Source organism: Ammospiza nelsoni, chromosome 7 (genome assembly GCF_027579445.1).
Source record: "Ammospiza nelsoni isolate bAmmNel1 chromosome 7, bAmmNel1.pri, whole genome shotgun sequence".
Lineage (NCBI taxonomy): Eukaryota > Metazoa > Chordata > Aves > Passeriformes > Passerellidae > Ammospiza > Ammospiza nelsoni.
The window spans coordinates 20,592,012-20,607,321 of NC_080639.1; the positions used below are offsets into that span (position 1 = coordinate 20,592,012).

Sequence of the window (15,310 nt, forward strand, 5' to 3'; positions counted from 1 at the left end):
AAGTCTGATGGACTTCAGTGATCAACAAAATAAAATCCACAGAACCTTTATAAGAAGTGCTGTGGATTGATAATCACTTTGTTGTAGTGGCAAAATTTCACTATGAGCAATTACATCTTGCCTACTCAAATTCCACCAATATTAACTGGAAAAATGGTGCTTAGCATATTAGCAACAAGAAGTTAACATGCTTAGCTTTGCTGATAGAAGTAAAGGTCCTGTAATTTGGTAATGCAATAAATAACAGGCAATTCTCTAAGTTTCATTAAGATTAGCTTTTCTTAAAAATATACCCAAAGCACTTTATATAAAACCCATCAATAATCAAGTTTTCTCTTAAAATATTTTTCTACACAAACCTTGAACAGATAATGTGCTAGTTCCAGCTCCTTGTTCCTGCATATTACATGCAATTTTATCCTCAGGAAATGCCAACCCAGAGCCTTTCAAAGCAATGAGGTACTTTTCATGACTTTTCTTTGCACATGCATTCTCTCCAACACCTTGAATACACACATAAAACAGTATTAAAGTACAAAAGCAGCTCCTTGGTTCATATGCTTCACACTCTATGCAAGCAATCTGAAAAATGGCCCACAATGTCTTAATTTAATGACACATATTCTCCATTTCAAGAGTCCAGATAAGCATGTCTTACTTTCCATTCCCTTTCTGTATTTCTGTATCAGGAAATCCATCACATATAGGAAAGAGGAGTAATTAAATTACTCCCATTTGAATACTATAACAGGAGAGAGAAAGGAAGGAAAGAATAAATAGAACTGCCCCTGAGGCAGCTTTACTAAGTGTTCCTCCTTTCAAATAAAGATTTGGGGATTGCCTGCTCTTTTAAGTAGCTGCTGCCCAAGCCAGTTATGGCAACTTTAAACTACAGAAATCACTATTTGTTCTGTACCTATGCAAGGGACTCTTAATCACAAGAAAACAACATGGAGTTAATTTACACTAGGGATTTGGGGTTAGTTGTGACTGCCAACATTTTCAGATTTATTGTGATTTGGTACAGGATTGAATAAATAATGGGGGGGGGGGGGAGTGAGAGGGTAAAGTTTAAGAAAAAAAGATGAAAAAGGCTTTGCACAGAAATGCAGGACAGACAATGGCCTTGTGCCATTCAGGTTTCTTCCAGTAACCTCTGTGAGAGTAGATCCCAAAATGAGTTACAAATATTCCACTTCAAATAACCTTATTATGACTAGTTTGGAAGTACTAAGCTAGAATGGATTTCCTATAAAAACTTTTCTGAAAAGATGTTTATTTATACATTTATTTGGGACACAGATCAGATGCTTGCTCTTACAAGTCTTAAAAACAAATGTTTCTAGTCACTCCTGAAGCTCACCTTCCCATCAATGTAATAGCTTTAAAAATACACTTTCTTCTGTGTTTTGAGATGTCAAATAAAAACATGCAGAAACTGAAATTATAAAAACTTATGCCTTTAATACTTCATAGTTTGAAAATCTAATTATTAGAAATAACACAAACATACCAGAGCTAAGATCTTTGTAGAACTGTTGGCTAGTTAAAACCTGGGTAAGAACTGATCTCATTGCACCTCCCATTTTGGTCAAGTCTTCTAGGAAGGAAACATGAGGCTCCAAAACCTGGAGAATTTTATGAAGGTCTTTCTCCGATGGCAGATCAAGAGCTGAAACCACAGAAGAAGAACTTTTGGTGTAGATGTAATATAGTTCAGCCAAAACTGTCACAAGGAGAACAGTTACAACCATTGCAAATGAAAATAATTTATATATTCATAATGCTCTAAAATTCACACATACCAATTTCAAACTATACCTCATTTCATTTTCTGGAAGAGCTCAGCACATTGCTAGGCAACCCCTAAAACATTAAGCATGCCAGCAGGTAATAAAATCAAATCACCAAGTCAGGCTGTAATTTTGTTAGGAAGAGAGGTACAAAATACAATGACATCAACTAGGGATAGCATTCATGTGCTGTGTCTTCAGACTGCAAAGAAAGAGCTAACAGCATGGTAAGATATGTTAGATACATGCAAATCCAAAACATACCAGGCTCATTATAGCCCTCTCGTAAATGCTGAATCAGACTAAAGATGAACTGTGGAAGAACTAATTCTGACATCATCAACAAGTGTTTCGGAACACACGGAACATTCGAATTCGATTTAATCCGGTGTCTTTTACAAAACCTAGAAAACAGATGAGAAAAATGTTAGCCAAGCACAGCTCAGCAGTTTTAACATATACTAAGAAAAGTATTCCTTTTCCATTTTTCAGAGAGTAGATGCTTTTACATTAAAGGTGGTATGGAAATGGTACTCTGAAATTCCAGCTACTCTGTTCAAGCCCATTCCCATTCTGAGGCCAGAGAATTATAAAGCTGCCAATTTTTTTTTTGCTGCTCAGAGTTCACTTATCTAACATCTCAGCTTCTTCCCATACATATCAGAACTATCTTCCATTGAACAACCAGAAGAACACTGACTTTCTTCTCCTTTCTGTGACATAATCAGACAGTCTTATTTTTCAAGTCCTCATTCAGATAATGACTTTTAAAAATATCTTTTGACAATAAAAACAACTTAAAAAGGCATAAGACTGTGCAGGATCAGTGTGCATTTCAAATGTACAGCAACTATGATTTACAAAATCCTTACAAAATTCTTTCATTTAAAAAGAAAAGAAAACATTTATTCTTTGGAAAATTCCTGCATGGTAGTAGCTGAGGCTTGGCTAATGCACAGTGACATGATGTTGAGCCAAACCCCATTAGAGCAGACAGAATGATTTCCTACTCACTTAACATGAGCCTGACTCAGGAGACACTGAATACTTTTCAACTCCCAAACTATTTTTAGAAAGGACATAACAACATCAAAGAGTTATTTACCCACATCAAAAACCACACTAAACAAAGAATAGTCTAAAAATACATCACACAACAATAAACTTTTACTGAAAAGATTCACCAGATTTTACTAACAATTTTTCAACGCAAAAAATTGAGGAAAAAACCACAGCTTTGTTTGACTTTGAAAACTGTTTTCCAAATTTATGCCATGGTTTCCAGAAGCAGCCTGTTACTTTCTAAAACTTAAGCCTTTCTTCTTTGAGGACCACTGAAGAATCATCTTCAAGAGAAGAAGGAAATAGAAGAAAGGCACAAAGAAAGTTGATGAATCAAGAAAAAAAGGCAAAAAAGCCCCCAAAAAAACCAATACCAGTCCAATAGTTAAAATGGCAATTCACAAAAATGGCTAGCAAATTCACAAGATTAAAGATTAAGAGCTTCTCCTTTGCTTTGGCACATTAGAAATGAGACTTTTTATTAAGAAAAGGTAGAGAAGGACAGTACTAGCCAGTTGATTTGCTATTTGTATATAAACCCAATATATCCTTGGAACAGAAAGAGCTCAGTGATGACTGACTTTCTTTTAATAAATGTCCAAATAAATAGTGTTCACCTTTGCCTTCCACTTTCCCTACTACATTCACAGAAGTTATGAAAAGTCACTCTATGTTAATTGTTCAAGTATGGATAAACAGCACAATTTGCAACTGCAGGGAATTCAAAGGGGCTTGTAAAAGTCATGCATTTTTTCTCTTTAGTCATCCAAAATTTATCTTTTCCACATACAGAAACCTGAACTTCTATAAATCACAAATGTGGCTTCATCTATGCTAAAATATGGTATTTCCTACTTTTACAGTAATTGATTTTCCTTTCACCACTGTCCTTATAAGAAGGGATCAAAAGTAAATAAAGATCTAAAAGACACAAAAGGAAGGAACACAGTGCACTCTAACATCTTTCACAGCCCACCACCCCCCCATACATTTTATGTTCTGTCAAAAGATCTTTTCACTGGTTATGATCACAAGCTAAGGAAGCTGCTGTAACAAAACACACAGGTAAAGTCATTTTGAGTCCCAGTTTCTGCTAAGCACAAGGCTTCCTTCCACAGAAAATGAGCTCTGCTCCCCATGAAGTCAATGTCACCATGCCAGTTCTGAACCCATCACAACAGGATCTGAGTCAGAAGGGACCCAGAGGACCATGGAGTGCACCTGAGAAGCGAATGGTGCCTCCAGGAAGCAAACCCACGAGCTTGGCACTACTAACACTGTGCTCTGACCAACTGCACCAATCTCAGGGGCACGGATTAACCAGCCCAAACTTCACATATCCTGGAAATCAAAGTTATTAATATGTTGTTTCTTGAGAGTATCAAGAAAGGATTACTGAATTGTAAGGATTGCTGTTATTGCTATATTAACACAGATCCTGGAAGATCAATGAAGGACCCAGATTCGATTCCCTGTAAGGAAAAGTTCTTTCACTGTCACATGCATAAAGCACAGCAGCTTCAAACAGGAATGCATTTCCCTGCCTTGGAAATCACTTTTCCACAAAAAGATAAGAGTAATTTTAGCAAAAGGAGAGAACAAACAGTAAACTTGTAATTAAATAAAAACTTAAGTTTAACAAAGAATCTTCTCCATATGATTTAAAAAAAAAATCTGACATGTCTTACACTGCATTAATATCTTATTTGTGAAAAGCAGACCATTGCTGACATCCACATGAGTAAGCAATACCATTTGTTACAAACATAAGCAGCATTAATATCTTCTGAACAACTTCAATATCTAACTTCCCAGATTTATTCCATTATTTCCTACTATTTCCATTTTTAATAATTTTACTGTGAATTTCAAAAATACATTTTACAAGTGGCTTCAGATAAAATAACTCCTTTAGGCTACAGCTTCACAGCCTAGTTGAATTAGATCAGTCCTGCCACAACTCTGTCTTCATCCCTCTTATTGGTTCTAGCACTAGCACTTGACTGATCCTATGTTAAACCAGTTCAGAAGCTAAGCCAGCACAAGTTATTTACTTATAGGAATATATAAAAATTTCACTGGGCCAATTTAAATCCATCAAAACTCACAGACCAGTCTCCTTGGAAATCACACTGAAATCCCCAAATCATTTTGCCATCATCCCTTTCCTTGTTAACCTGACAGGGAGCAAAACACAGGGAACAAAATAAACCAAAATCTCAAACAAAGACATGCAGGAAAATGCCATCCTGATCCACCAGCACAAGAAGTAGATACAATGCTCACTGTGGAAGCAATTCCATCACTTCAAAGGAGAGTTTTTTTACTCCACAGTTATCATAGCAGCTGATAAATGCCCTAAGTACCAGCCAGACCACACCTTTACAGCATTTGATCAGTCCTTCATCCACGACACCCCACAGTGTCTCAAGTTGCAGCTGCATTCCAGAAACTTGACATAAGTTCACATATACACAGATGGACTATTTTTACCCTCACTTTTCTCTCACTATTTTGTCCCCTGCCTCCCCGTCATTTGTTTTTAAACTGGGTCATAAGACTGCCAAAAGAAAACATCCCAATTTCACACTCTACTACAGCACTATGAGTACCTGACTCTGACAGAATCTTTTAGGGACAAGGATCTGGGACCCAAGCAACAGAATTCAAATGGAAACTGCTGGAAATCAGTTCTTAAGCAAAGAAAGTAAAGCCCTACTTGAGTCTTCAATTCAGTAAGTCATACCTAAACTGAGTTCTTATTTAAAACATAATATACATTTCATACGTACATATACGGTATAATACGTATTCATAATCTATACCTCATGACTGACATCATGTAATGTTTCATAAAGTATTCAAATGAAGTTTGATAAATATGAATTCAACACAACTTTTTTAAAAAGCATGTGTTCTCTCTCCACTGCAAAACTAACACACAAATACTACTCATACATACTCTGAATGTACAAAATAGAAGCAAGATACAAAGTACTTTTTGAGTGCTACAATTGTTTCTGAGTTGTTACAAACCCATTACATCATTTCTTATGTGTTAAATGTTTTTTCCCGCCTTTGCAGTTCAAATATCAAACCAAACCTTAATTCAGAAAAAAGTAAAACTTTGATAATCAGGATTAGAAAATTATCTGGATGAAAAAGGGCTTGGATATATTGTAGGGTTGCTTTATGTAAATCCACTTGTCCCTAACAATAACAAATACAATGATAACTCTGAAGAAATGCAGAGAAATAAACCTACTGCTCCTATTAAAATTAAGTTTAGCATGTTCCCCCACACACCCTAATAACTGCACTTCATTAGTTAAATTCCTTTCACCTGCAAAACAGGCTTCCAAAAGTGAATCAATGTGGTACTGACTCAAGACCCAAGCAATGAGCACTCTTCTGCTCTTTATGAAAACTGCAAGCTACAGAGCTCACAGACAAAACTGAATACTTGCACTTCTGCTATGAGGGGCAAAGCCAGCTGAAAAGATGTCAGTCTCACTCTTCTAACCAGAAAACTTCCAAACAGAGGCAACAGAGTCAATAGCAGAGGACAACGAAACACAGCAGAATAACTAATGGCTTCTCAAGAAAAAAAACCCAACCACTTTAAAGGACATCTTTTCAGCTTTAAGCTTTCATGGCAAAGCTGACTGGCCAGGTTAGGTGGCTAGAAATCAGAGACTGGACAATAAGAGGTTATTCCAATCCTTGCAGAACAGCAGGAGGAGAGGCAATGACTCATAGAAGCTCTCTTGGAGCTCAGTACTACATTAAATGAAGAAGCACACCAGGTCAAAGAAAAAGCAGTCAAAGCTGCTCTGCAGAGCATTTCTATTTTTCTGTTAGTCCTGAGACAAACATCCTGTATAGCAGACAAAACTACAATGATTTTTATTAGTATGTAAGTACCCATTATCAATCAGAAACAGTAGATTTGGCAGTTTCAATCATAAGGACGTTTGTAAAGAAAAAATGAGTAAGAAGGAGAAGGAATGGACTTCCAAGACCTTGAAGTACATGGACAGTACATCTACTTGAAAGAACAAAAATCAAGAAACAGTTTTCCAAAAACAGTTAACAAAAACATTTTCTGGTTAAGAAAATTCTCCAAAGAGAATTTAAACAGGTCAAACATACAGCATGTAGTATTTTGACCCAAATACTCCATATGACAAAGACCTAAGTGACTACACACACAGTGCTAGACAAATGCAAAAACAATCTTAATTTCTTCAGGACTTGAATGAGATGTGTGAATTTTAATAATAGGTATCAACTTAAGCTTTGGCCAGGCCTCCAACAGACAAGGTGTATATCCAAGTAATTTTCAGCTTTCTTGGAAAGTATTTACATGTTTCATGCTGGAGCTATTATTAGTGCAGGAACTGTGCAGAAACAGAGGTGCATCCTGAAGGAGGCAGTTCATTTAGTCCCTGTTACCTAATAGCCATTCTATTAATTCAATGCAAAGAAAATTCATTGTTTTCAAAGCTTAGTACCAGAACCATCTAAGGAGGAAAGCACCACATACTAATATTTACATACTATTATTTAAAATCACCTGCAGCTCTCAGACACTATTCCAGGATATTTAAAAAATATAAAATTCCTGATACTGTAAAAGTGAAGGAAGTATGGCCTGAAATCTGAATCAACCTATATGGTCATTAAGAAAGATCAAAGAAACAACAGCTCTTAAGGAATGTGTTCTCTAAACATACTCCCAAAACCACATTTGTTCCATTGCCAACAGATCCACTGACAGCTCCATATAGATCAGACAAATAACACTCCACCCTGATGTAGTGGACTTAGAATTCTGGGCAGATCATACGTTCCTGAAAAGAATAAAAGCAGCTTTACAATTTGGTGGAATCAAAGTAAAGGAACTGAAAATCAAAACTGGTTAGCCCCAATCTAAACAAGACTGTTTCAGAGAGCTCTAAAACACAGCTCTTCTTAAATTGAATATATACCAAGGCAAATGATAAAGCAACAGACTAGTGATACAATACACAAGCCAAATTTCAGGCAAGGCAAGATATATAGCAGTCATATCTTGTGAACTCAGCCTTCACAGCACTGCTGTGCTCTTCAAACCAGCCTGGTCCTCTCAGCAAACCTTTGGGGTAAAACCATCATTTAAGTTTGTTCAGTAACTAACATAGCAAGAGTTCAGGCTTCTACATATTTATAGTTGTGTATATTGATATGTTTCAACTTCTTCCTGATGACTTTGAAACAACTACACATTATTCCAGAGGCATGTAGAAAGTAACAATGCATCTAGTCAGGTCACAGCTCTAAAGGTAGTAATACAAAAGTAGCACTGGGCTGTTAACCATTTGCAATACATCTCAGCAAGTAATTTAAAGGCTGATGTGGTCCTAATTAGAGACATTCTTAAAAGAAATCAAGTCAGGCAGGTTTGAGAGCTGACTGTATGACATGATAGACTCAACTGCAATGTCTTTTGCTTTCCAAGGATAAGGCCTAACATGAAGCTCTATGTAAAGTACTCAGTGTTACTGTGGAATCCTAAGAAGCAATACATTATCTTGAGCTTTATATCTGGGGGAAGCATGAAGGAGAACAGAGGAAATCAGATATTTATAAATGCATGGTAACTTCAAATTCTGCGGTCCTTGTGAATCCCAGTATGAATTCCTGTACTTTGTACGTGGATGAACTTGGTGGAGGTTTTGTTCTGAAGAGTCACATCCTTCATATGTGACTGTGGATTTATCCAAACTCTCACACTAAGCTATCAGCCACTACAGCTCAAACTTCTCTCCAGTCCCTCCTTGGTAGCCCAAAGGACTTCAGTCACAGAAAAGCTGCATGGAGTTGACAGAGATCCTACAAAACACCATTTGTAGCAGCTCAACAATCCTGAACACACAGGCATTTTAACATGGTTTCATAAAACTCAGAGACTAAGCTAAAGTTGGCTACTTGCAGGCTCTCAGCCTGTTGATAAAGCATCTGTTTCACCAACTTTTTGAAGAAAGTTCTAAAAGAGCACCCTTATCCCTTTGAAGCTGCATTACCAAACCTAGCCTAGGTCCTGGAGAACTGAAAACTTCTTGGTAATTGTTAAACAAGACAATTGATAGTGTCACACAGGAAGGGATGACCTTGAAGCAGCAACATGTTATATATATGCTAAGCAGGTGATTTGCTGTTGCAAGACACTCTGTAAAATAGCCAAGTAATCCACTTTGTGCCAGTGAAACAATAATTGACTGTATGTCCCAAAACACAGCCACAAGCAGATCTGACTTTTCTGATCTTAAGGGGATTCCAGTTCCACAACCCAAGATGGTAAAAGAGACCATTCATGATAAACATGTACAGCATGCATCCAAAGATAACTAGCAATAACAGCTCTCTCAAGAACAAGCTTCCTTTTTTATGGTCACATTGTTAACATTTTCACTTACTAAGATTTTCATTTTCTAAAAGTCTAGAATATGAAAAAGCTCTTTTACTCTTATGTAGCTACAGAAGGTAAAAAAATAGAACATAATCTTCCATAGCTCCCAATTTCTGAAAAGGAATAAAAGGAAGGATAGAATTTTATGGGGACAGAATAGCAAAGGTCATGAAAATTAGGTATCTACCTATTAGGTATTCAAAATTTAACAAAAACATTCAATAATCCTTGCTGGGTGCAAACATTTTAAAACACTGAAAAAATCAGAGCTTTTTCTAAAAAAATTAAAGCAGGAAAAGCCAAGCCATTTAGAAACAGAATGTACTTCTCATACTTGCCAGCAAGAGGAGGCAAAGAGAATTGTCTGGCCTTTTCACAAGGGGAAGTCAGTAGAGCCAACAGATACATTTGTCTCCAAGAGAGACATCATGATGACAAATAAGAAAACAGAGAGAAGTCTGATCTATAGTGGAAAGATAAGCAGGGATCAGTAAAGACAGAACTGCAGGAAGTTTAGAGCTAGGTACCTGAAGGTGCTTTTGAACACACAGCATATACCACCAATCTGTGAGAGTTACCTTCCTTCAACTACAGGATTTGTTACTCGATGAAGAACCAGCCCACTGTTGCAAGTGGAAATGGGTAACACCTTCATCCCTTTAATGTAAGATAAGGCAACACTATGTCAATGGAACCACTGGCTGCCATAACCACCAAGAAAAAAACAAAAAACATCACTGCAAAAGCCTATTAACCGAAATTCTTAACCTGGCTTTTCACCTTTCAGGATATGCAACCCTTGATGGAGGTATTATTCGTGCTGTACTGTAATGCAGTACTAAAACATCTGCTTTCCACATGATTAATTTAACAAATAAGTCAACAAACTGACAGACTCTGAAACAGGACACAGCAGCACACAATAGCCAAAGTGTTGAGGCTGTCTAGTATGTCAGGTTATTGCCTACAAACTTGGAGGGGACTTAGAAGAAGACAGCCATAGAAACAAGATGGTACTCAGCAGTAACATTATTGACTAGTTATACTCTTATAATAGCCATATGGCATACTGTTTTCTTCAAGCTCATTTCATTATAATACAAGACCATCTACCAATCAAAAAATACTCCAGTCTGAATTTTCCCCTGCCCAACTGCATGGGACTTTTTAATCCAACAAATGAACTCATTTGAACTATGAGCATATGTCTACACAAAATGCTTTAGAACCGAAGATTTTTGCTTCTTCAGAACATTATTAATTACCTCTGAAGGCCTTGCTAGATTTCATTTGCAAATAGCTAGACACCATATGGGAGACAACTACAAACTATTTCTACCTCCTGACATACCAATGGATTTTAAAATCTATTCAACCTTGCCACAGGTAGAATTTTTAATGCTTTCACAAGCAGCTACATTTACAAACCTGAATATTTTCTAAAGTCTACAATACATTCTAGTAGATTAGACCAACTGCAATTAACTTAAACAACAAAAACACTGAAATCTGCATGGAAATCAAAAGGTCCAAAAATGTGACAATCTGATTTTTCTAAGACAAATGAGAATTACACAAGGTTCCTAAAGCAAACCTAGGTACCTAAGGCAAATCATAGTATCCATCTATTACACTATATTCCAGCTTCTTTTTATAAAGACATCAGAAATAAAAAACTAACATTCAGATATCTCTATAAAGCAATTCAAGTATCTCTATAAAGCAAATTCTATTTTTAATTAGTATTACAAGACTAACACACACTCATACTCTAGGGTAAACCATTTCTAGATTTACATTAGCCATTCTAAAGGCAATGAGAAGATATTCCAGATTCTAAACTGGAGAGATTTCCTTTATAGCAGATCAGTTAACTAAGACTTCATGAACAGTATTTTTGAGCTGCATCAAATAAATAATATGAATATGAAGACCAGATAACAGGAACAGAAACAAAAGAAGGCTACAATAATATTGATATACAGCATCTACACAAAACTGTATCTGAGCAGGCAGATGGTAGATAAAGTTTGTAAGTAGGCTCCACATTTGATTCCCTTGCTATTAATAGAAACCTAGGCTGTGGAGGCCAAGGTTATATCAGGCTAGACACAGTCCACTTTCCTAAGTCCACCATGAAGGCCTCCTAACTTTGACATGCAAAGCATTACCTTTGTAATTGTGCAGTTGATTTGTATACACAAAGTTAAAACACTATCTAAACATGCTGAATTGTAGCAATTCAAGTCAACAGGTAAAACTCACTGTGTTTGCACACAATAATGGTTTTTAGATTGGTGGAAGTTTATTTTACTTTGTCTTGTGCAGCAAACAAAGTTTCTAGTTCACTTAATTGCAATGGCTTAACATCAGTTCTTGTCCACCCAAGTAGAAGTGACCGTATGTTAAATGCAGGCACCCCATATGCTGCCATGTACTGCCCTCCTTATATGTCCAAGAGGAATGGAAAGTCTACTGCACAATGCCAAGTGTTGTTCTGAACAAATATTCATTTTTTCAGCAATTTTTCAGCTTTAGTGACCAAAACTCCTGAAGGGACCTACCTCACAAACAGGACAATTTACTCTCAAATTCTACCATTAAAAGTAATAACTAGGGCACACAGAAATGAGATTGTTACTCCCTTGGGGTTTGCATCTGCTTACATTGCAAATTTAAGAGCATTTTTTATTTCTTCTTTATTAACCAGATTTCCTCAAGAAGAAAACTTTTTAAAATAAGAAAAGACAACTGTGAAGGCTATACAGTCTGGGATGAGCACAGCATCACAAGTCATGTTAGCATTCACCCTAAGTAGCTCAATTTGTGTGTGCTCTGTTAAAATCCTGCCACTAAGAGGAGCCCTAAGTCTATTCCACAATGAACAGTGGAAGAAGTATTAATTTTTTTCCTGTTTCTCAAGATCAATGGAAATTCTTACTTCAGTGATGCTGAGGAAAGCAGAATCACCACAAGTTGAAGAAGAACTGATAAAGAAAGAATCACTTCAGCAGTAGCAACTTGAAACCACTGAAGATAAAATTCCGACATTGCAGTAAGTCTATCAACAAGAAAAGAGTCAACCAAAAAAGAATGAATAAATGATAGAGGCAGATTGCAAGACAAAGAAAAGGTGAGAAAAGCATAAGAAACAAAAACTGAAGCCACCTCAAGGCCTGCAGCAGCAGAACAGTGATTACAGACACAAGGAATTGGAGTCAAGGCAACAACATTCAAGAAACAGAAAAAGCAGAATTAATGAAACCTTTAAGTTGGAATGCAAAAAGAGAAGGAATCTTAATATGCTGAGTGAGCGATACAGAGTTATAGCCTGTAAAGCTGCAAAACCAAGAAAATAACCAAGGAAAATGTTTTAAAACTTCTCTATGTTCCTAGTGTTTTCTGCTAGGTATGCCACAACTTCGAATTCAACAGCATACCATGTCATCCAGGCTAAGACAGTCAAGACAGACTATTCCACAAGGCTTGCCAGAAGAGAATCCTCATTCGAGCACTCCAAACTGTCATCTAGTGAAGCCTTTAGCTAGCTGCTGAATAAACAGGAACACAGGGAGCTCCGGAAGACACTCAGTTGTAAAATTTGAAGTTTACTGGCTAGGTATAACCTTCATCCAGTAACTGGTTGACGGATCTTTCCTTTCACCATTGAGTACACATGAGAACAAAGGAGGGTTTAATGAGGTACCCGTTTCCTCTTCTTCTGACCAGGTACTTCAGTCTTGCCTCCAGTAGGTCAGAATACAAAAGACCTTTGACTTCCACAAAAACCTGCCCTGTTGTATTCATCCAAGCACTACCACATTCCTTGATTTAAAGCTAAGGTGGCAAAATGAATTGCAGACTGGGAAATCACACAAAAATGCGTCCCTCTTACTCAATCTGTTCACTTTGGCTTATCTGCTCACATGCTGTCCCAAAGTATTTTGACTTCTCGGCTAGCTGTGTTAGGCCAAGGCTGCTAGCTGGAAGCTGACAGGTACTACCTCCCATGCACTCTGCCTTATCAACTTCCCTGAAGGCTGGCACTGGGTGCAAGGGCAACAAGGTTCGCACGAGCGTCCTAAAAAAAGGCACACCCACATCAACAAAGCCACCTTGCCGAACCCCGGCGGACTGCCCGCTCAGCCCGCGGTCCGAGCCGCAGCCAGGGATGGAGGCAGGCGGCCCGGGAGGTGGCAGGGGCCTCACCTCCTGCGCTCCCTCAGGGCGGCTGCGGGCCGGGGCCGCGCTCCCGGCCCGGCCCGGGCACGGCTCGGCCGCCCGCGGGGCCGCCCCCGCCGGCAGGTGCCCGCCCGCCCCGCCGCGGCCGCCCCGCGCTCACCCGGCCTCCCGCATGACGTTGCTGTCGCCGCAGTCGCAGGCGCCCCCCGCCTGGCTCCGGAACATGTTGTAGTCGTGCCCGGCGTGCTCTCCCTGGTGGAAGCACTCGGCGCACAGGCTCATGCAAGGCGAGATCCCGCACGTCCGGCACCGGTAGGCCACGAAGTTGGCGGTCCAAACCAGGCCGCATAGCGTGGCGGGGTCGTAGGCCCGCACGGCTTGCACGAAGCTGTCCCAAGGCTCCCCGCCCGACAGCAGGCAGCGGCACCACTCCAGCGCCTCGCCCGCCGCCTCGCCACCGCCGGGGCCCGCCGCCGGGGCCAGCACCAGCTCCAGCAGCGTCCGCAGCTCCGCCGCCGCCGCCGCGCCGCTCTCGCCACCCAGCGCCGCCTTCAGCCGCGCCGCCGTCTCCCGCTTGTCCCTGCTGCTGGCGCCGGCCCCCGCCATGACGGGACACCGAGGGGCCGTTACGGCCGCGCCGGGCTCCGGGTCCGCGATCCCTCCGCCGCCCTCGCTCCCCGCCCCGCGGCGCCGCCCTCTCGCGATAGCCGCGGCACCGGCGCCCTGCCCGCCGCCCGCGCCCCCCTCCCGACACCGCCTCTCCCCTCCCCTGACACCACCCTCCTCTTCCTCCGCCCCTGCCCTCCCGCCGCCCTCCCAGCGCGCAGGTGCGCGCCCCGCGCCACCGCCGCACGAAATGTCGCCGCCCGCCGGCGCGAAACTTCACGTTCCCGGGGTCCCGGCAGCCGCGAGAGGGTGGAGGGTACACCTGGGCCGGCCGGCGGCCCCGACGGCAGCGGAGCTCGTTTGTTACCGAGCCGTGCCTGCAGCGAAGCGGCTGCCGTGAGACGCCCCGCTGCCGCCCGTGTATCTGGCCGCAGGGGTCCCGCCGGGCTCAGGTGGTGGCGGCTTTGAGGGCAGGAGCAACTGCGGGGAATGCGGGAGGCACCTCTGAGGCTTCGGGCCGGCGGTTCTGCGCTCGCTGCCATCAAGCGGCCCCGCTGGGGGAGCAGAGCAGCGCCGGGCTCCGGTGGCAGCACCGCACCCCAGGGTGGCCGCAGAGCCGCGCCCCGAGGTACCAGCGTGCGGCTGCCTGCGCCCTGCGACCAGGAGAGAACGCACGTGGATGCGAGTTATCGTGTTTCGTACACCGATCGGCGGCTTTAAACCTTAATAAATAGATTTTCAACTGTGCAATGGAAAGTCTCATACGAAAAGATCTATTCCTAAATGACAGTAACCTTCTACCCGACGGCTACGGGCCTCAAGGCAGCTGCCTCGCTTCTGGCTTTGCCTGCGTTTCCTACGGCTGCCCGTCTGCCGGCGGCTTGTGTCGCGCTGCGGTTCCAGGTGAATGTTACTCCTCTCCACGACCGCTTTTCCCAGCGCGCCGGCAAAATTCCAGTTCCTTGTTCTGTCCCTAAGGGCACTCAGGAGCGGGACCACCGAGAAAACCCGCTCTGCCAGGTGTGTCCCCGGCGCTTTCACAGGCACCGCTCAGCGGTGACACGTAAGGCTGCAATAAAATGTCTCGCGTAATAAACGAGACCAAAGCTCGCACTTGTTAGCGCCACACGGGGAAGCTCCCTGGCGGTTCATTCCCGCAGGTGCCCGTCACCGGGAAGGGGCGGGGCGGCGCGTCGGAAGTCGGAAGTGCGCGAGG

At 41.3% G+C, this 15,310-nt stretch overlaps 1 protein-coding gene across 3 annotated transcripts in view; it reads right to left on the reverse strand.

Moving 5' to 3' along the window:
- The window catches only part of UBR3 (ubiquitin protein ligase E3 component n-recognin 3), a 99,489-nt gene extending 85,367 nt beyond the window's left edge, over positions 1-14,122 (reverse strand). For 2 of the 3 annotated variants that reach the window (XM_059475581.1, XM_059475580.1), the window contains exons 1-4: positions 13,649-14,121; positions 2,058-2,197; positions 1,514-1,672; positions 360-503 (exon numbers count right to left, since the gene is read on the reverse strand). In XM_059475581.1, coding sequence (XP_059331564.1) covers positions 360-503; positions 1,514-1,672; positions 2,058-2,197; positions 13,649-14,094 — 889 coding nt within the window. In that variant the 5' untranslated portion in view covers positions 14,095-14,121. Of the gene's footprint in view, positions 1-359; positions 504-1,513; positions 1,673-2,057; positions 2,198-13,648 lie in introns of all 3 variants that reach the window. The other variant, XM_059475579.1, reaches the window with a different exon arrangement.
- Between the last annotated feature and the right edge of the window lie 1,188 nt (positions 14,123-15,310).